General features: G+C 52.7%; 1 protein-coding gene across 1 annotated transcript in view; it reads right to left on the reverse strand.

The window, feature by feature from the left end:
* Positions 1–16885, reverse strand: part of Dhx37 (DEAH-box helicase 37) — a 19983-nt gene extending 3098 nt beyond the window's left edge. Inside the window, exons 1-21 of the mRNA XM_021186651.2 lie at positions 16742–16885; positions 14537–14706; positions 13757–13869; positions 12641–12980; positions 12105–12253; positions 11249–11341; positions 10373–10469; positions 9570–9683; positions 8584–8685; positions 8365–8479; positions 7865–7960; positions 7554–7630; positions 6397–6541; positions 5560–5636; positions 4900–5132; positions 3832–3943; positions 1982–2088; positions 1707–1895; positions 1410–1534; positions 1201–1317; positions 191–363 (exon numbers count right to left, since the gene is read on the reverse strand). Coding sequence (XP_021042310.1) covers positions 191–363; positions 1201–1317; positions 1410–1534; positions 1707–1895; positions 1982–2088; positions 3832–3943; positions 4900–5132; positions 5560–5636; positions 6397–6541; positions 7554–7630; positions 7865–7960; positions 8365–8479; positions 8584–8685; positions 9570–9683; positions 10373–10469; positions 11249–11341; positions 12105–12253; positions 12641–12980; positions 13757–13869; positions 14537–14706; positions 16742–16844 — 2847 coding nt within the window. The 5' untranslated portion in view covers positions 16845–16885. The remainder of the gene's footprint in view (positions 1–190; positions 364–1200; positions 1318–1409; positions 1535–1706; positions 1896–1981; positions 2089–3831; positions 3944–4899; positions 5133–5559; positions 5637–6396; positions 6542–7553; positions 7631–7864; positions 7961–8364; positions 8480–8583; positions 8686–9569; positions 9684–10372; positions 10470–11248; positions 11342–12104; positions 12254–12640; positions 12981–13756; positions 13870–14536; positions 14707–16741) is intronic.
* Positions 16886–22002: the final 5117 nt, after the last annotated feature.

A 22002-nucleotide genomic window follows, 5' to 3' on the forward strand; every position in this document is an offset into this window, starting at 1 on the left:
AAAGAAAGAAAGAAAGAAAGAAAGAAAGAAAGAAAGAAAGAAAGAAAGAAAGAAAGAAAGAAAGAAAGAAAGAAAGAAAGTAACTGTGAAGTTGAGGGTGACATCCTGTGCTCCTTCACCTGCTCTTTGCTGGGAGCATTCTCAGTGGTTATGGGGTCAGTCAGTCAACAAGGGCAGGCCCATGTCTCACCTTGTAGGCATTCTTCCACTTGGGGTCCAGCAGGTCCTCACTCTGAACCCGGCGGGCCAGGTGGTCACCCAGACCAGCTGCCATGATTTGCCGCAGGTAGGTCACCTGGCTCTCAGTAGGAGGCTGCATTTTGGGGTCCAGGAAAAGCCCAGCCTCGGGGCACACTGCATTGACTGTGAGGAAGGTGAGAAAGGGATGCAGAAGTCTGTTAGAGAAAGGCCGACAGTCCTTCAGGAAATCACCCAGCACGTGGGCTTTGCTCACACAATGCTTGCTTCTGATATGGAGGTCAACAGTGGCTCAGCCCAGAGCTTCTTCCTAGGCCAAAACCTAGAGTCCCACGCCAGCAGAACCCTGCCAAGGGACAGCCACCCCGGCTCCCATGTGGTAGGACAGTTACAGGAACCTCAGCCCCGTCCCTCCCTCTCCTGAAAGGTGGCCTGGAAAGATCTGTGGCCCCACATGGCCACCTGCTGTCATTAGTGTTAGGTGGCTGTCCACAACTGCAGGCTGTTGCACCTGAGGGTACAGCTCCATGCATGTGACAGCAGGCAGGAGAGCAGGCCACAATGATGCCCTGCTCCAGGGGAAGTGGGCTAGAAAGCAGCCACTGATGCTTGAAGCCTACAGCTGACAGAACAGCACTCAGTTCCCAGTTAGATGCCACCTTCACCCAGTGGCCACCCTGTATCTTAAGATGGGGACATTCCTTGAGTCCTAGGCAGAGGTGACAGGAGTAGGAGTACTGAACCCATGGGTCGAGAACTCTGGGGACATGTGGGAGGGAAGAAAGATCCTGGCTGGAACAGGGGAGAGGACCAGAGGGGCCGACGACCTGAGGCCAGCCTTCTAGGTGAGTGTGCAGGGGAACCTGTCTAAGGGCACTGGACGTTGACTTGGGGCTGAGTCCATGTTGGTGGGCAGGCGAATGAGCAAGTGTAGAATCTCTATCACACCAAAACCATGCAGAGAGGGACAGATGTCTGTCCACACTGCCACCTGGGCTATACCTGCGGTGGTCAGCTGGCCACGCAGGCGCCGGATCTCGAGCATGGCTTTGTAGCGCAGTCCGTTAGCTTGGCAGAACTGGGGCGAGCAGCCGGCGTACTCGCAGGCTCCCACGGCACCTGTAGAGCAGGGCAGGCTCTTCTCACTGCTTGGCTCCAATCTGCTCCAGGATACCAACCACCCTCCCTCATGCCCAGGAGGTGGCACTAACCCAGAAACACCATGAGGTCACCAAGCTTCAGAGATGGCCCCTGCCCGGCCCAGGTCCTCTTCATCTGGGCCACGCGGGCTCGGCGGCCCTTCAGCTCGGCAAGCTCCTTTTCGCTGGCAGCGGGTCTGTAAACACACACATGGCCGGCTGGCCTTCAGCCTGCTGCCCTCAGGGATCCTCTGACCAAATCCTCTCTCCTTCACCCTTCCTTCAGATATAGCTGCTCAGGCTCCCCAGGCCAGCACCAAAATCAGGGAGCACAGTGAGCTCCAAGGGACAAGGCTGTCACTAACCCACCTGTCCAGCTCCTCAAACAGCTCACGCACAGTCATGGCAGCCACGATGGCAATGGTATAGGGCAGGCAGCCGTGCTGCTGGCTCAGGGCCAGCATCTTGGCATAGCGGGGTGCCACGGGGAAGGTAGACATGGTCCGACCCAGTGCGGTGATAGGGCAGCTCAGCTGTGACATCTGTAGCTTCTTCATTCTGGGGACAAGGGATACAGCAGGTAAGAACCGTGGAGCTGCACTTGGCGGCTCTCTGCAGGCTTGGGTCCACCCTCCCCCTCCTACCTTTCCTGTTTTGGAGGTGCCTGCAGGGCCCCCAGGGCAACCAGCAGTTCCTCCGCAGCAACAAGGGCCTCAACGGACGGCGGGGTGGGGAACGGGAAGTTGATGACCTGGGCACAGGAAGGCAATGATGGCGAGAAGCAAGCCCCACGAGGTCACACTGGCTGCGGCAGGTGCTGCTCCCCTTTCCCTCAGCCTGTCCCCGGGCCCCGGGGCATGTTAAATGGGACAACATGGGGCGTACGTGCCCAGTAAGTCACCAAGATGTCTCTAGGCCCACATTAAACCTACTGTGTGCTGGGGGCTATACTTAAACAACTAAAATCTAGGAGTTTATAAGCAACAGCATATGCAGTATTTAAGGAAACAGGTATTATGCTTGAAGACTGTGGTCATGGCTGTCAGAGATGAACATCAAGTTCTCAGTGATAACCTAAATGGTTTTTCTTGATTCTGAATCAGTTGTTTGTAATAAAGAAAAAAAAAATCACTCGGGGATTCCCCACCTCTCTTAAAGGGACAGATTTATCCCTAGAGAGATGGGAGCAATGGCCTGTGCCACCGCACGCAGTGAGGGTACAGTCTTTTTAAGAGACAAGCTCTTGCCAGGCGTAGTGGTGCACCCCTTTAATCCCAGCAGCAGGCAGATCTCTGTGAGTCTGAGCCTAGTCCACACAGGGAGGTCCAGGCCAACCACAGCTACACAGTCAGGCCCTGCCTCAAAACAGAGCGAGAGAGAAAGACACGGTTTCACTGTGCTGAAACTCATGTTTCAGTCTGGTCTTAAGCCATAGCAATCCTCCTGCCTCAGCCTTCCAACAGCTGAGGGTACAGATGTGAGTAATTATGCCTAACTTAACCTTCCACTTCTAATCTTCCTATCTCTACCTCCTAGGTGTTGGGTATTGAACTTAGGCCTTCCTGTGTGCAAGGCAAGTGTTCAACTAATCAGACTACATGCCCAGCCAAGGGGACACGGAGATGTACACTTGTTTGTTTGGATTCTTGTTTTCTTTGTGTTTGCAGACAGGGTTTCTCTGTAGCCCTGGACCAGGCTGGCCTTCTACTCTGAGATTTGCCTGCTTCCTCCTCCTGAGTGCTGGGATTAAAAGCGTGCACCACCATTCCCTGGCTCTAGTCTTTATTCTGAAGGCTCTGTTACTTCACATTTCTTTATTCTATGTGTGTGGGTGCACACAGGCCAAGGAGCAAGTGTGGAGGACAGAGGACAACATGCAGGAGCCGGTTCTCCCCTTCTACCGTGTGGTTCCTTCAGACTTAGGTCAGCAGGCTTGACAGCAGGCGCCTTTCCTGGCTGAACCACCTCTCTAGACCGAGCAAGAGTCTTCATTTTTAACATTTTTTGGGTTCAGGGACAGGACCAAGACCAGAAGCTTTTCAGCCTTCTGGGTTCTGGAGCTCATTAGATTTGCTCTTGAACAGAGACTGTCTCTTCCCAGCCTTGGTTTCCCTATCTGTTAAGTGGGTATCTGCTTGTCATGTGACAAGGATTGCGGGACAACATATAGCAGACTTTCTTTGCTGGACCACCCCATCCTGGAGTGTAGAAAAGAATCCCAGCTCCATCAGAGGACCTGAAGCCTGCGTTCAGGAATCAGTAGGACATCTGAGTGCCCACAAGTTATGTGGCACCTGGCTGTCCATTAGCTCTGTCTCCCAGAGTCCAGGAAAACTGCCCTCATTCGGGACTGAAGGCCACCAGGACACCTTCTGGCAGACGGTCCCTGGGGAGACCACTCTGCCGGTTTCCCCGGCAGGCACAGCGCTGGGGTGACAGGGTGCGCCAGGCTGAGGATGGAACAGGAAAGGAGGCGGCTGCGACCGAGACTGACCCTCTCAATGCTGAGCGCTTTCATCTGCAGGATCAAGTCCTCCACGGGTCTGCGGGTGATCTCTGGAGGAGGAAACTGCTCAAAGTCCCCGAAAACAGCGGAGGAATACAGCCTAAGTGGGGAGAAGTAGGGACAGGGAAGAGTTAAGTCAGCCGGACTCCTGGGCCAGCCACACCCAGCACTCAGAGCCAGGCCCTCTCCTCACCAGGGCAGTTAGTCCCTCCTCTAGCTTCCCTGACCATACTCTCTGTATTCTTTTATGTCCTCCATCCTATAAACTAAAGAGGCGCTAGAAGAACAGCAACAGAGCTATTCAAAGTAACACTATTAGGAGAAAATAATGGCCAGTGGCATAGCTAACATGGATCTAACTCTCAGCCGTCAGAAGAGCCCTCCCCTCCAAGTCATCCGCAGAGGGGCGGAGCCTAAGAACTGAAAGGCACAAACTGACAGTTCCTGAGAAGGCACAGAGGCAGGCAGGCAGGCAGTGCAGAAGACCCTAGAGCACTTGCCAGAAGGGCACACAGACCCAAAGCCACTGACATAAGCCCTTTTATGCCACTACAAAGGAACAATGAGGGGAAGGTGTGAGAGGAGATCCTGGGTACCTGGCTAGTGGCTCATCCCTCATAAGTAAGAACTCCACAGGACCAAAGATGAGCACAGACATTCAAACTGACACAGGGACACGTGTGTGCACAATAAGATAAAGGAATAACCGCCTCGATGTCCAGCAGAGATGGACAGTAACAATGTGACAAGGCAGTGGGAAAGGGACTCAGCCACCAGGAGAAACATGGTAAGGTGACCCTGGAAACTCATTACTATGGGTGGGTGCCTGGCAGGCTATACCTTATAGGGTGCCCTCGGGGAGTGACACTGTCCTGATGGTGCTGACAACGGCCCAGCTATCAAAGTATTTAGAATGAGGACTACCTTTGAATCAGCAGTTGACCAACGGGCAAAGGCAGGGTAAAGCAGCCAGCAGTGTGGGGAGGGCCGTTCACTGCAGAGGGGCAACTGCAGTTCTACTTCTCAACACCTGTGATGCAGGGACAAGTGGCCTACCTATAGCAGTGGCCTGGCTCTGTCCGGCCTGCACGACCAGCCCGCTGGTCAGCGGATGCTTGGGAGACCCAGGTGACACGGAAGGAGGACACGCCTGTGACACGATCATAATAGCGCTTTTTGACTTTCCCACAGTCCACCACATACTTGATACCAGGGATGGTGAGGGAGGTTTCAGCCACATTGGTGGCCACAACACACAGCCTCGTCCCTTCTGGAGGGGGTTTGAAAACCTGGGAAGTGGGAGTAGACAAGACAACATCAGAATCAGGTGAAAATCTACGAGACAGGGCTGGAGAGATGGCTCAGCAGTTAAGAGCACTGGCTGTTCTTCCAGAGGTCCTGAGTTCAGTTCCCAGCAACCACATGGTGTCTCACAACCATTTGTAATGGGATCCGATGCCTTCTGGTGTGTCTGAGGACAGCTACAGAGTGTGTGTGTGTGTGTGTGTGTGTGTGTGTGTGTGTATCTTAAAAAGAAAGAAAATCTATGATTGCCGTCAGCTAGGCAAGGTCCCCCACTGTCCACCAAGCTCCAAGGACAACTGTCAGGAGTGGTTTCTATTCCCTCCACTATCAGGGGCTGGTCAGTGAGTAGATGGAAAAGCACCCGAGGCTTGACCCACCCCATCTTAATGCTCTAAAGAGCTGTCCCGTTACCTGTGCCTGCTTCTCGGGGGCCAGCAAAGAGTAGAGCGGGAGCACGTGAAGGGGCAGGGAGGCATCCGGCTGCTCACCTGCAGGCAAGCATGGGACACCTGAGTCCAGGCTGAAGAAATGCCGCAGACATAGGGCTGCTCCTAGCTGCCCGGCTACCTCCAAATCCCCCACTACCCACACGAGTGAGAGGCCCTACCCAGCCCGGGCTTGGGGGCTCTTATTTAGACAGAGTACTAGGGAACTCCTGAAACCTGTTACTGCTGCCCAGCATGGACCTGCCATGCCCGCTACACACAGGATCCCTGAGAGTAAGCTGGCCCCAGTCCCTGTATGTGTCCAGACAGTGTGCAGTGTGGCAGGCTTGCTGTACAGAAAGAAGAGCCTTTTTTTGGACACAAAATCATAAGTCTCTCAGTCTCTCGGTCTCTCTCTCTCTCTCTCTCTCCCTTCCTCCCTCCGTCCCTCCGTCCCTCCGTCCCTCCCTCTTGGATAACAAGAAGTTCCCCATCAACATACACAAGGGCCCTGAGAATCTAGGCATCAACTGCATGAGGCCTGTGGCAGCCCAGGAATGGCCAGCCTGGAGATGGTGACCCCAGCACTGTCATCCATGTATTAAGACCTTAGGGACCCCAGTGGACAAAGCCACCAGAAAGGAGCACCTCTATGCCCACATCCCAGTAGGTGCCAGGATGTATTTGGTCCCATGTGTGAGGACAGGACTTAGATTCTTCTGGTCCCAGTGGCCAACAGGGCCTCTCATGCAATGGGGGCTCCGCAGACCTGTGCTGACACCAGAGAGCACGACCCTGAGTGCAGAGCTCTGCCAGGCCGCACCTTCATTTGCCTCACTGTCGCCCAGGTCCAAATCTAGGTCAGAGCCCAGGGCCTCCTCCTCGTCGTCCATCTCTGCCTCCCTGTCCTCATCGCCTTCGCCGGCTGGCAGCACAGAGTAATTGTCCAGGTTGATCTGGGGCAAGGCCTGAGGAGATGCCAACACCATGGGCTCAGGCAACCCGGGTGTGAACCAAGCCACACGCAGGGTCGTACGAGGGAAGGCCACTGAACAATGACCCTCTCTGCCTCATTCCTAATTAATAATTAGGTATGGGGGCTGGATAGTGGCTGAGCAGTTAATAGCACTTGTTGTTCTTAGAGGACCTGGGTTTGATTTCTAGCACCCACACAGCAGTTCACAACCATCTTTAATTCCCGTTCCAGAGGGTCTGACTCCCTCCTCTGACCTCCCTAGGCACCAGACATGCACATGGTGCACATACATAAACACTCATGAGCATAAAATAAAATGAATCTAAAGAAATTCTAAAAACTTAGGTATGAGTTAGGTGTGGTGGTACACACCTTTACTCCCAGTATTCTGGACACAGAGACAAATGGATCTCTGTGAGTTCAAAGCCAGCCCGGTCTATATAGCAATTCCAGGTCTGCCAGGATTACATAGTGACATTCTGTCCGACTAAGCATATAAATAAATAAGTAAATAAATAAATAAGTCAGATATGAGCATGGGGTCATCTCACAAGGCTGCTGTGAGCTATGTACACAGTTTTACAAGCTGCCTGGCCCACCTTAAATGCAAAAAGAGGGTACAGGTCACATTGAGACTGCACCCAGCTATCAGGGTGCCTGGGTGGCCCTCTCCTGGCTGGCCCCTCAGCTTCAGACAGCAGATCTCCCTACTTCAGCAAGCACCTATTTATGCTCCAGGATCTTCTCAGGCAGACCCTGTGTTGTAAATCATAACACACACTCAACCTTGCAAGCCTCTAGAACTGCAATCCACCAGGACTCTGCTGTGGAATGAGGCTGGATCAGTGTGATGTGACTCCAGAACTCCCCCTCCCCGTGTCTCCCAGCCACATCAGATGAAATGGACTTGTACATTCATTTCATGACAGTAACCCTTAATGAAGTCCAAAGAGCTCCTGAAGCTGGCAACTGCAGAGTGCAGGTCTCCAGGGACTTCCACGTACCATGGCCTGCGCCTTCCTAGCCCTTGTCCGGGACTTCTTAAACCTCCGCATCCCTTCTGCCGAGTCCTCCTCCTTTTCTGTAAAGGAGGAAGAGAGTGGGAAGAGACTCGGTGGCCAACGTAGGCAGCGGGCACTTTACTCCTGTCACTCAACAGCAACCCTGCCGCAATGATGAGCATACTGTTTGGGGTGCAAAGGCACAGGCTCTCCTCCAGGACACTGAGGTGGAAGATGACGCCCCAATCAGGGCACCAGCTGCCAGGCTCAGGGTAGCAGGGGGAGAGCTCCGACAGCAGGCTATGGGTAGTTACCTTGTGGCTGGGAGCAACGAATGGGGAAGGCCTTCCTAAGCCGACGGCAAAGTGCGTGCACCTCGGCCTGCCCTGTGAGGAACACCAGGATGCCGCCTGCAGAGAGAACCAAGCCCGTCACCTGACAGACTTAGCCTTGCAAGCAGCTGCTGGGAGGCTGGGAGAGTCAGGAGCTAGGACCCAGGGAGATAGGCTCTGGGTGGGTGAAAGCCAACTACTGGAGGCCAGCAGAGTGGTGAGGGCACCTAACGAACAGCACCCAACAGGGCTTGATGCATTTGGACTCTCAAGACCAGAGGCCATCCATGCTTGCCCTTTTCAAGAGGATGCTTTGACACGCCACCTCTGCCTTAGATATGAGGGGCACCAGGACGGCTTGGGTGTGGCTTGGGAAGTCGCCATGCCACGATGGTTTGACTGTTCCCTGTGCTGTCAGAGGGATGAAAGGCAAGCCCATGTCCTCAATGAGGGAGGGATGTACCAGTCCCATCAGGCCTCACCTGCAGGCAGCATCCGGTGGATCTTGCAGACCTTCCTGAAGCATTCACCACTGTAGTCATCCAATGGTGTCCGCTTGTTGAAATGTACGGTCACAGGGAACTGCCTAGACTCAACCTGTGACAGGTCCACAAGGTATGGGAATGCCACAGCTCAGAAGTCTCTCTGACACCACCAGGTCTCACATGTCAAGGTCAGGTCAAAGCGGGTAGTGGGCTTACCTTGATGACCGGGGGAGGGGTGGTGAAGAGCCGCTGGTTCTGGGTGAAGTCCTCCACCCGCAGAGTGGCCGACATGATGAGCAGCTTGAGGGGCAGGTGCCTCTGTGGAAGACAGTCTGGTGACTCAGGCTCATGGAGACAGTGTACATGGAGCTATGCACTGCTCAGCTCCATGGTTACATATAACCAGCAAAAGCATTCCTCAGGCTGCCCCCGGGGAAATGAAACCCAGCCTCAGGGAACCTTTCTGCTTCGGTTCTGCAGGCGACACAGGCCAGAGCCCTGACCATGAAGTCAGCTAAAGGGGCCATGGCAGGGCTCCACCTTCATGAGATAGCCAAGTGAAGGATGCGGTCAGCACTGGGACGGGGGAGGGCCCAGCTGACAGCCTCCAGCCCACAATCCTGAATTGGCCTACTGCCTGCCACCTTGACTAAGGGTGGCTCCAGGAGGGAGGACTGGCATACCACCCTTTCCTGGTCATTGTCCATCCCTAGTGCCTTCATTGTGGCTGGGCACATGGCACCCCCAGAATGCCCACCTCTCAATTGAGCTGCCTGTTGAGGGACAGAACAGGGCCGCTCATCAAGACCCCTTCAGACAGTATGCCCTCAGAGCTGGCCCCTCACATCCACTGTCTGAGCACAGAGCTGGGAAGTGGGGCAGGCCTGGGGGGGTAGCGGGCTCAACCCAGCAGTCTATGAACCTGCAGAGCCTGACAAGGAGGGAGGATACCCTTTAGCTGGCTCCAGCAAGGCCTGCCCACTTTTTCTGCCTGAGCCTCTTGAACAGGGAGAGATCACTCACTATGCATGACACTGGACAAAGGGCCTGTGAGTCAACAGGGACAGCACGGAATGCTACGGCCTGGCACTGGCAATGACTCATGCCCAGGGAAGCTGTGTCTTCTGCTACCCGTGACAGCTCAAGGCCCTGACAAGGTGATTTTAGTCTGCCCTCCCTGCACTCTTCCCACACCCACACACCTTGGCCCGGAGAGCCACAATGCGGGACAGGAGCCCTAGAAGGATGTCTGTGTAGACGCTCCGCTCGTGGGCTTCGTCGATGATCACCACCTTGTACTTCAGCAGCAGGAAGTCCTGCGGGGGAGGGAGAGTTACACCAGAATGCCACCAGCCCCCACAACCACAGGCACTGAACCACATGGCCAATTCCCAGACTGCTTCCACTCCCTCAGCAGCCCCTAGAGGCCCATGGGAGAAGCAGCGGGGCATCCTGACTGCCTGCAGCTACTGTGCATGGCCAGGAGCCAGGCTGCTAGCAAATGCTGCAAGCTCTCTTTATTCTTTCCTTTAAAAAAACAAAAAAAGCTCCTGGCTGCCCCACCCCCACCCCTTACTTTTTTTTTTTTGTCAGTATCTCATTTATCCCAGGTTAGCTTTGAACTATGTGACCAAAAACAACCTTGAACTTCTCATTCTCCTGACCCCACCTCCTAAGTGCTTTGTTCTGTTTTGGTTTGTGTGTGTGTGTGTGTCTGTGTGTGTCTGTCTGTGTGTGTGTGTGTGTGTGTGTGTGTGTGTGTGGTGCTAGGACTGGATCCCAGGGTTTCAGGCATGCTAGGAGAACTCCCTTCCACTCGAGCCACATCTCCAGTCCCTCTTGGCTTCAAAGCTCACACTGACCCTGTGCCCTCCATCACTGTCTGATCAAACAACTGAGGTTCCAAGAATGGACACGCTCAACACCACACTGGTGATCACAACCAAGGTGACGTTCTACTCCCCTCCCCTCCATGTCCTGTACAAGACCGGGACAGGCGACTGACCTTCTGGATCTCTTTGAGCAGCACACCGTCTGTCATGAACTTGATCCTGGTTTCCTCTGTCACATTCCCTTCGTAGCGGATCTGGTAGGAGACAATCCTACAGGGAGAAGATTCATCTCAGGGCTAGTGACGTCTCCAGAGCTATAGCCGGCTGGGGCTCTGGTTTCATGGTCCCTTCAAGGGACACAGAGGAGGACCCTCCCAGCCACGCTTGTCCCAAGCTCTGGTCTCTGGGGCTGAGGACAGGGAGAAGCTGCAGATTAAGGAACCATATCACCAGGCACATTGTAGGTTTGGACAGAGCATGGCTGAGCTCACTGGGAGACTAGCCAGTCTTTACTCTCAGAGCCATATACTGACAATACAGTAGAGACGCTTCAGGGCTGGACACAGGTGGCAGCTACTGACACCCTTGGGTACCTGGGGCTCATCCTCTCAATTTAATATTGGACATATAAACATTTTACAATAAAAAAGTTAAACATGTAAGGTTGGCGGGGAGAAGCTTGGTAGCAGAGCAGCTGCCTAGTACACACAAGGCCCTAGCTTCCAGTCCCAGCGCCACAGTGTAAAGAAATGTAACCCAGGCAGAGGGTTTCAGGACTGGATTCTGTGTTTACACGGCCTTACACCACTGGCTCACTAGCAGGTTGTCACTTGCTTTTAGCCTCGCTCCTACACAGGCACACAGTGTCCTTCAGCAAGCACTGGGTACCTGCCTGGATGGCTCCTTCCCTGCCCGGAAACCCCCTACCTCAGCAGGTTGAGAGGTCTCTGCTGGGCCATCCCTGGGACTGAGATAAAACGACTCCCACCTGCACCCTCCTCCCAGCAAGCCTGCAAAGTCCCCTAAATCCCCAAGAGTCGGGGTCTCACCGATGTGACAGGTTCATCTCCTTGGCCACCCGCTGGGACATGGCTACCGCAGCCACTCGGCGGGGTTCTGTGACACCGATGATGCTGTCCTCGCTGGGGAAAAAGACACGTTAGCCATGACTGTCTGTCCCTGAGCCATCTACACACACTTCAACGTCACTAGTCACTGAGGGCGAGACCCACAGAACAGGGTACAAACATCGCCTGCCTGGTGTCAGTACAGCATAGCCACAAGGCAGCCAGAAGGCAGCCCACACTGCACAGCACTGATGGGGACCTAGCAGAACTCTACACACAGCTGGGACGCATCTCCAAGGGATGCTATTGGAATGAGGAAATTTCCTCTGGGGGGCGGGGGGTGGGTTCTGAGCTGCATGTCATTCCTGAATAGACTATAAAGACATGAACTGGTAAGTCCAGAGAAAGCCTGAGCTCCGACAACAGGGATGACAATGAAACGCTGACAGAGCAGTGGCCCCAGGTGAAGAGAACACTAGAGTTCTGCATTGCCTCGGCAACTCTTCTGCCAACTGAATTCACTTCATGGTGAATTGAGGTGGGAGTCGGGATACAGAAGGCTACACTGAGTGCACAGGACCCGGTGATGCTAGAAAGCACGCTACTCCATGTGCCTGGCACTGTGACGCTTTTGTCACTGAATACATGGGACCACTGAGTTTAGTGTCATTCCCATTAGTGACACTATGCCAGGAGAGGCTGGAAATGTGTCTGAAGTCACACAGCGCACAAGGCAGAGCCAGGACTGGGTCTGCTGGAGCTCAGGCCCTTATGGCTCTTGGAACCTAACTGCCCACTGTCCCCAGGGAGTAAAGGGACACCCCCGGCCCAGCCCCACCTGCTGTAGCCTGCTTCGTAGAGAAACTGGGGCACCTGTGTAGTCTTCCCACTGCCAGTCTCGCCACACACAATGACAATGGGGTGCTCAGCCACCGCCTCCATGATGGCTTGCTCCTCGGCCAGGATCGGGAGCTTGAGCCGCTCCTCCTGTGGGAGAAGACGTTGGTACTGGGGAGACAGGCTGCAGAGAGCAGGTGAGGAGTGCCCGCCCACAGAGGCACCCATACTGTCTGCTGTGCAGAGCCAGGAGCTACAGAGATAGCCTGGCACCTGAGCACTGGCTGCTCTTGCAGAGGACCTGGGTTTAATTTCCAGCAGCCACATGGCAGCTCACAACCACCTGAAGTCCAGGTCCAACCAAACCAATGCCTCCATCTGACCTCTGCAGGGATGCGTGGGTGTATATGTTTACAGGCATGCAGAACACCCATACATATACAACCATGTCCCTGCTCCTAGAAGTGGACACTGTGGCTCCTTTCCATCAAGAGGTCCCACTAACCTGCCTCTTTAACCACGAAGAGAAGAACGAACCTGCATTTCCGGGGTGCGGTTCACGGGGATGAATACAGCAGGCTTGGCCACGGGTGGAGGCGGGGCAGAGGCTGGTGTTTTTGGAGGTGCAGAGGTCCCAGATGGAGGGGGCTGTGGGGTGGGTGCGGGGCTGTTGGTCCCAGGAGGAGCTGGTGGCAGGTGCACTGAGTCTGTCCCTGGGCTGGTCCTAGGTTGGTCAGCTGTGGCTTCCTCAGGCCCTGAATCTTCTGAAGACTCAGAGCCTTCCTCCGGTGACGACGACCTGTGGCGCTTCCGGTGGGCCCCACGGAGGCTACTGGCTTTCTCCTGGCCCCGGGCAGCAGGCTGGTCAGACTTCCTCCTGGGAGAGCAGAGACTTGAGGCAGGGACAGTAGGACATCTGACATAGCTATGGGGGCCTCTCGCCAGAACCCATACCACGTCTACCTCAGGACCTTTGCACTGGCTGTTCCTACCCTGAGACACACTTGCAGATTATCATACTCAAGTGTCTGCTCAAAGTCACCAACCAGGGAGACTCTGTGTCACTGGGTTCAGTCCCAGATGCCAGTCCTTTTCCTAGATAGCCCCTTGTCTCTGCTTTACCTTTGGGTGCAGATACATGAGTATTTGGCTAACAAACACCAGTGCCTTCCATAGGGAAAGAAACATTTTGCTCCTTGTTCTACCTCAGGTCCAGTGAGGCTGGGGCAGTGCACACTCACCCAACATCAGGGCCCTGAACAGGGGCGCTGCATGTGTGTGTGTGTGTCTGCACGTGTATGTGTGTGCGTGCGCTCGTGGCTGGCCTGGGGTGTGATGCCCTGCAGAAATGTCAGCCTGGGATGGCCCCACAGTTCCAGTGCGGGGGGGCGGGGGGGCGGGGAGTGGGCTTTCAATGTGAAGCCACTGAAGTCCTGATGTCACACAGAACAGCAAGAGGTGGTTTCATGGCGAGAGGGGCCTTTGAGGTGCAAAATCAAGATCATGACTGATGAGGAACTGACCTACTTGTGACATATCAGCTGCCAGGCAGGTGCACGGGTAGAGATGCATTCAGTATGGGTAACCCCCCACCCCCACCCCCGCCTTGCAAGAAAACATGAGCTATAAGCCCTCTCAGGTTTCGTGACTCACTCTTTGACATGATACATGCGGTCCCCAGTGCCGAGCTTGGCTGTGGTGTAGAAGAGACTCATCTCGGCCTCCGACACTTGGACTTCACTCAGTTTCTGCAGCAGTTCGGCACGCTGGGAAAGGTATGAGAGCATTGGCTACCAGGCAGCTGCTGACCACTGACCAGGTCCCAGGCCTTCTCCTGCGGAGGGAGGCCAGGCTTTCGGGGGATCTTGGCCTAGTTAATACTGACTTTAAATTATAGGGCAAGATGTCACCCAACAGCTATGAAGCGTTCTGAACACATAGGTTAGCTCTTTCTTCACCGTTAACAGAACCCAGCGTCATGGGCCACAGCTCTGTAGCACCGTGTGCTACAACCACTGGCAGTCCCAGTGCACAGCAACCAGACTGAATAGAGCACACCACCCGCTGCTGTCCTCAGGATAGATGTGACTTCTCATTAAGGCCGGTCCCTAGGCTACCCACACGGCCATGTGATTTCTTTCATCCCTTGTGAGCTACGGCAGTTTTGGCTCTGTTGATTTTGACGCGTACCTTTATGCTTTATGTACACACTTTTGTGTACGTGATTTTAAAATCGGGCCAGCACACCCAGAGGCTCCCTCTGATGCCGCATGTAGCTAGTGGCTACTGTGTCACTGGGTAGACACGAAACACTTCCCTCCTTCCAGGAAGTTCTACTAGACAATCTTGCTGCAGAGATGACAAGGAGGGACAGACTCCCCTCCAGCCCCCTGATCTGGAGAGCTGGTACAGACCAGCCACAGTGAGGCCTACCTGGCTCTTCTTCTCCTTCTGTTCTAAGACTTTCTGTAGCACTTTCCTCTCCTTCTTCGTCAGGGGCTTCCTCTCTCTCTTGGATGGGGGCGGCGCCTTGGTCTTCTTCTTTCTCTTCCCGGGCAGCACCAGTGCATTGCTTTCATCGACTCCTTTCAACACATCCTTGCCTGAAAAGACAACCACAGTCTCGCTAGGGGGCAAAAAGTCACAGGGCGTCCTCCATGCTTACTCATGACAAATATCAAATGAGGTCACCACCTCCTACAGGTGGCCCAGGTCATCTACCAATCTCTGAGTGCTGAACAAGGGTCTGCGTGCCACAACTGTTAGCATTACCAAGCTATGACATTCTTGAGGGGTTGGGGGTGGCGGTGGGGATGTATCTCAGATGGGAGGGAACCTGGCTACTATGCTGAGAGCCCTGGGTTCCAACCCCAGCACCACATAAAACCAAGTATGGCAGTTCGGGACAGTAATCATTTGAGGGGGGACAGTGAGAAGACCGGAGAAGTTCTGTCACCCCTGACTACACAGGCCAGCCTGGCATACATGGAACCCTGAGGAGTGCTCAGAACTGGGCTAATGAGCTGTGGGCTGTGCCAGAGGGTGTTATGATCCCACTGAGGAAAAGTTAAGTCCCATTTTATAGATATGAAAACCGAGGTAGAGGCATGTGAAGTGACATGCCCCAAACCCAAGTCTCAGGAACTAGGAAGACATACTTGATTCTACTGAATCTCTTTATTTCTATCCAACTCCTGAACCAGCTTGATCCTGACCATGCCTTCTGCTATTCCAACCACTATTTCTCCTCCCTTCAGGACCCCAGGGAGCGTCTGAGATGGAGGGTGAGTCCTTTTCACATGTTCTGGGTCAGCAACCCTCCTCGCCGCTCCTCCCACTCTCCTCCCCTCCTCTCCTTCAGGACTGGACTCTCTCTTCTCAGTGAGCCGAAACTCTACTCATCAGACTTACATAAGTGCCATCCATACACAAAAGTGTTTACGCTCCCCTGAACCTGCCTGTCTTGAATAGTGAGCCAATAGCTTCTAATTTTCCTTTGAACATCTGCAGGGCCTCAAGTACTCATACCCCACATCTGCTTTCTCCCGCAACCTGACCGATGCCCATGCTCGCTTGTCACCTTTGTGCTTACGACGCACAGGCTCAGTCAGTCAGCAACTCCAGCCAGCTCTCCAAATACACCAGCATCCAAACACTGGTCCCAGCATCAACCCCAGCCTCCCTCCCCTTCATCCTTCAACCTGTAATGCTTTCCTTAATGGCGCAACCAATAAGCCATGGCTACACGTTACCCTTCATCCTGTCCCTCTTCTGCTAAGTCTTCCATAGCTCCCCACTTCCTCTTTTAGAGGTCCGGGATTGAGGCAATGACCTGCTTTGTAGCCAGCCCCAAGCTGGCCTGGTACATGCTACATAGCCCAGGTGCCCTCAGATGCATATCACTCCCTGGAGCTAGGTTTACAAATATATCTGTCTCTCTCATATACACAGCCTTTCTTTGTTTGTCTGTTAAGACAAGGTCTCACTCTGTAACCCAGGCTGACCTCAAACCTGTAGGGACCCTCCTACCGCAACCTCCTAAATGCTGGGGTTACAGGAATGAACTACCATATTCTGCCTTTGAAGGTCCCAATCACCTATACAACTCGCAAACTCCGATGTCCCCTAGTCCTTGGCTTCCCCCACCCAGGTCTCCTGAAGGTTTTGACATGTTACTATCCATGGGAAGGCTTTCCCCAGCACACCTCTCTGTCCCATCTTCTGCTCTGTCCCTCTAGCACCTACCCGGGTGCCTGCCATAGTCTAGAAACATTTTATCGTTTCTCTGTGCTTGTCGGCTCCGGGGTAAACAGGCATGCCTGGAGTGGACAGGGTTTTCCATCTCCAATTCTGCTGTCACTACTCCCAGACACCAGAGCAGTGTCCCCCCCAGTGATCACAGGGGCCCCAGCACCCAAACACTCAGCCTGGCGCTCCGCTAAACCGGCCTGGTCTGAAACACACATTTACGGGTCTCGGGGGAAGGAAATGATTCCGACAGGCCTGGGGATGGATGCAAAGAACTAATCTGCGCGCCAGACTCCGGGCAGGTCCCCCCATGCCGCCGTAGAGCGGCTGTCACGCCCCCTGTGCGGGTCATGTGGAACCCGGCTCCCACCCGGTTTCCCGGCTTCTCACCCTCCAGCTCCAGCCGCACCGGAGGAGCTTCAGGGCCCTTGGTGGGCCGGGGCTCGGCCTGCAGCCGCCCCTTCACGTTGTAGCGGCGTCGCAGCTTCCCCATGGCTCCTCCGCGCCACGCGCGTGGCTCCCTCAACCCAGTTCCCTGGGAACCCGAAGCCAGGTAGGAGACTTCCGGGTTGCGCATGCGCAAGGGCCGCGCCTCGGCAGCCGAGGGGCGGAGCTGGAGGCCCGACACACCGGAAAGGGAGGTCGTAGCGGAAGAGGCGGGCGTACTCTGTCTGTGGGCGGGCTCTATGTAAATAAGGGGCCGGGCTTAGACGTGCCAGAGGAGCCTGGGTTTTAAGATCAAGCTGTCCTGTCAGGTAAGGTCTGAGACATTTGAACTGTATAATAATATTAATTCGGGGCTGAAGAGATGGCTCAGCCGTTTAGAGCAATGGCACTCTTTAATCCCAGCACTTGGGAGGCAGAGGCAGGCGGGTTTCTGAGTTCGAGGCCAGCCTGGTCTACAGAGTGAGTTCCAGGACAGCCAGGGCTACACAGAGAAACCCTGTCTCGGAAAAAAAACCAAACCAAACCAAAACAAAACAAAACAAAAAAAAGAGCAATGATACAACCGTTCCAGGTGATGCGACGCCATCTTCTGGCCTCCATGGGAACTGTGCTAATGTGTCTACTCAAATGCACATGTAAAAAATACAGACAGACAGACAGACTGTGCTAATGTCTACTCAAATGCACACGTAAAAAAGACAGACAGACAGACACACACACATGTAAAAATACAATAAATCACCAGGTGTGGGAACCTTTAATCCCAGCCAGCACTCAGATCAGAAAGCAGAGGTAAGTAGATTTCTGTGAGTTTGTGACCGGCCTGGTATGTACATTTCCAGACCAGCCATAGTTATAAGACCTTGCCCCCCAAATAGGGGCTAGACGCCTTTAATTCCAGCATTCAGGAGGCAGGGGCAGGTGGATCTCTGCGTTCAAAGCTAGCCTGGTTTTCAGAGCAAGTTCCAGGGATACACAAGAGAAACCCTGTCAACAAAAAGCAAAAATAGCTCTCTGCTCCTCTGTTCCAGAGACAGCCAGATCTTCTTGTGCAGTGCCAGCCTCATCCCATAGACAAAATGGTGAAGGTCGGTGTGAACGGATTTGGCCATGTTGGGCGCCTGGTTACCAGGGCTGCCTTGTGCGCTGCACTTGGCAAAGTAAAGATTGTTGACATCAACGACCCCTTCATTGACCTCAACTATATGGTCTACATGCTCCAGTATGACTCCACCCATGGCAAGTTCAACGGCACAGTCAAGGCTGAGAATGGCAAGCTTGTCATCAATGGGAAGCCCATTACTATCTTCCAGGAGCAAGATCCCACTAACATCAAATGGGTGATGCCGGTGCTGAGTATGTCATGGAGCCTACTGTCGTCTTCACCACCATGGAGAAGGCCAGAGCCTACTTGAAGGGTGGGACCAGAAGGGTCATCATCTCTGCCCCTTCTGCCGATGCCCCTGTTTGTGCTGGGTGTGAACCACGAGAAATATGACAACTCACTCAAGATTGTCAGCAATGCATCCTGCACCACCAACTGCTCAGCCCCCCCTGGCCAAGGTCATCCATGACAGTTTTAGCATCATGGAGGGGCTCATGACCACTGCCTCTCAGAAGACTATGGATAGCCCCTCTGGAAAGCTGTGATGAGATGACCATGGGGCTGCCCGGAACATCATCCCTGCATCCATTGTTGTTTCAAAGGCTGTGTTCAAGGTCATCCCAGAGCTGAACGGGAAGCTCACTGGCATGGCCTTCCGTGTTCCTACCCCCAATGTAGCCGTTGTGGATCTGACATGCTGCCTGGAGAAACCTGCCAAGTATGATGACATCAAGAAGGTGGTGAAGCAGGCATCTGAGGGCCCACTGAAGGGCATCCTGGGCTACACTGAGGACCAGGTTGCCTCCTGCGACTTCAACAGCAACTCCCACTCTTCCACCTTCGATGCTGGGGCTGGTGTTGCTCTCAATGACAACTTTGTATAAAGCTCATCTCCTGGTAGGACAATGAATATGGCTATAGCAACAGAGTGGTGGACCTCATGGCCTACATGGCCTCCAAGGACTAAGAAACCCTGGACCACCCACCCCAGCAAGGACACTGAGAGCAAGAGAGAGGCCCTCAGGTGCTGAGGAATCCCTGTCCAACTCGGCCCCCAACACTGAGCATCTCCCTCACAATTTCCACCCCAGACCCCCGTAATAACAGGAGAAGCCTAGGGAGCCCTCCCTACTCTCTTGAAAGTTTGCTGCACCAGAACAAAGCAAAAATAATAATAATAAGGGGCTGGAGAGATGGCTTAGTAGTTAAGAGCACTTGCTGCTCTTGCAGAGGACCCAGTTTCAGTTCCTACCTCTCACATAGTGGCTCACAGCTATTCCTAACTTCAGTAACTTCTTCTGATCTTTGAGAGCACTAGATACACATACAGTACATATAATAAATCACTATGGTATGCAGGCAAAGCACTCACACATAAATAAACGTAAGATAAATCTTTAGTATTAATTTGACTAAACATATAAACTACCACTCTGCTCCTAATACAAACGTCTCCTCTCTCGTTTTGTGAATCTGTGTTTTCTGATATCCCCACAGGTCAAGTGGATTAGTTCCACGGGAAAATGTGTAAAATATTTCCATGGCAGGAACAGAGAATGTAAAAAGAAGACATCTTCTTAAGTGGTTTAAAACCTCACTCTGTCACTTGATCTGAGGCGCACGCACTCGGAAGCATTTCTGAACCCTGTAATTACCTTGCAAGTAGAATAGTTATATTGTACTACATTTTCTTCTGTTTGAAGAATTAATCTGAAGGGGGTGTGGCAGCGCACTGAAATTCCAGATCTTGGGAGGTAGAAACAGAAAGATAAGAAGTTCAAAGGTGGCCTTGCCTCTAAAGGGCACCATGGCTTACCTGAAACCCTATCTCAAAAAAGGAAGGAAAAGAAAAAAGAAGAAGGTAAAAAAGAGAGGGAAATAACAAGTTTGGGTTCCATAACAAAACCGTGTCGTTGAGAAAAAAAATTACAGGGTCCAGTTAGATGGCTTAGCAGGTAATGACAATTGACTCCTAAGCCAGGAGTCTGATCATTCATCCTACACACACACACACACACACACACACACACACACACTCAGAGAGAGAGAGAGAGAGACAGAGACAGAGAGAGACAGAGAGAGAGAGAGATACACAGAGACACACAGATATACACACAGACACACACACACACAGTCATACATAGACACACAAGCACAGACACACACAGAGAGACACACAAAGACATACGCAGACACACAAATAATATTGATAATAAAATAATTTTTAGATGGGCTTTCTCTCATAGTCCTGACTGTCCTGGAACTCACTCTGTAAACCAGACTGGCCTCAAACTCACAGAGCTCTACCTGCCTCTGCTTCCCAGATGCTGAGATGAAAGTTGTGCACCATCTTAGCAAATATGGTGCTGATGACCTGACTTCAATCCCCAGAAGCCATGGTGGATGGAGAGAACCGACTCCTTAAAATTAACTCCTCCAGTGTGGCACATACAAATCGTGGCACCCATTCATACAAACATAAATGTAACAAAAATAGTATATAGGAATAAACCCCCAGAAGATACGGAGAACATCCCAGACACTGATAAGAAAGGGGCACACACACTCTCATGGACATAGTTCATAAGAGTGAACAGAAAAGGGGTCAGGAGAGGTGGTTCAGCACTTCGGTACCCACACTGCTCTTGCAGAGGACCAGGGTTCAGTTCCCAGCGCCTGCATTGGGTTGATCCCAGCTGCCTGAAACTCTAGTTCCAGGGCATCCAGTGCCGGTGGCCTCTGAGGGTGTCTGCAACTGAGTATACATACCCACTCACAGATATAAATATAATTTTACGTGGCCACAGTGGAGACACCCGGAAACATACAGCTACATACAGAGATGCCCTGAGAAGTGAATAAGGCAGCCGTTTTCTGGAGATGTCCTTGGGGAAATAGAGGGACAGCAACATACGAAGGAGAGGAGACATGGGATAAACGACTACAGGAAATGGAAGTGGGAACGGCTGCGTCTTAGCAAGAAGAGGATGGGAAGGACCACCAGTAGGAAAGGAGACCACCATGGCCTCTGAGGAGGCATACCCGGAGTGGAGTAAGGGAAGAGGTACTGTTTCAGAGAAGCACTCCTGGCAGAATCATTGATGAGACACCCCCCCCCCAAACCCTCCAAATCCCAGCATGAAGCTATTTACTAACCGATGACAGCTACAGTCCTGGTCGGGACGCTGAAGTAAGGATGCCAACATACTAGGTCATTGTCTCTGCTTGGCTCAGTAGTGGAGAGGTACCACTGAACCAGAGATGAACACGGAGCTGGCCTATACTTTCAGGATGAAGGCCTAGACAGGAGAGAAGTTCCCAGGGCCGAGAAGGCAGGGAGGGAAAGACTACTCATAATTCTTAAGTTCTTATTTTGCTTATATGAACTTGTGCATTTGTAAAATTAAGGAATCAAATAGAGTACTTACACTCAAATGTACACTATATCTTACTTATGTTTATATATTATGGATATATTAGAACCTTATCTGTAACCAGTTTATTTTATGGGATATAGAAAATATGTGATGTAAAAAAAAATCTATTAAAAGAAATATTTATCATGAAAAAAAATAAATATAATTTTAAAAAATCTTGCTGGGCACGGTGGCACATGCCTTTAACTCCGGCACTTTGAGGGACATATGGAAGCAGGCAGGCGGTCTCTGTGAGTCTGAGGTCAGCCTGTCTACATAATCAGTTTCAGATCAGCCAGGGCTACATACTGAGACCCTGTTTAATTGTGTTAATATCGCCCTTTAAAACACTTTGGTCATTTAGGGAACAGGTTGGTCTGCTACCCCTAGAGATCTGCCTGCCTGTTTCGTGTGTGCTGCTGTTAGGTCCGTTCACAATTTTAGCACAGCGTGGTGGCACATGCCTTCAGTCTCAGACCTTCCAAGCCAGAAGCAGGCGACTCTCTGGAGTTCAGGCCTGATGCAGCTATAACGTGAGGCCATGTCATGAGACCTGCATAAAAATATCAGTAAAAATATACAAAAAGAGCCGGGCATGGTGGCGCACGCCTTTAATCCCAGCACTCGGTAGGCAGAGGCAGGCGGATGGATTTCTGAGTTCAAGGCCAGCCTGGTCTACAAAG

This window comes from Mus pahari, chromosome 23 (assembly GCF_900095145.1).
Source record: "Mus pahari chromosome 23, PAHARI_EIJ_v1.1, whole genome shotgun sequence".
NCBI lineage: Eukaryota > Metazoa > Chordata > Mammalia > Rodentia > Muridae > Mus > Mus pahari.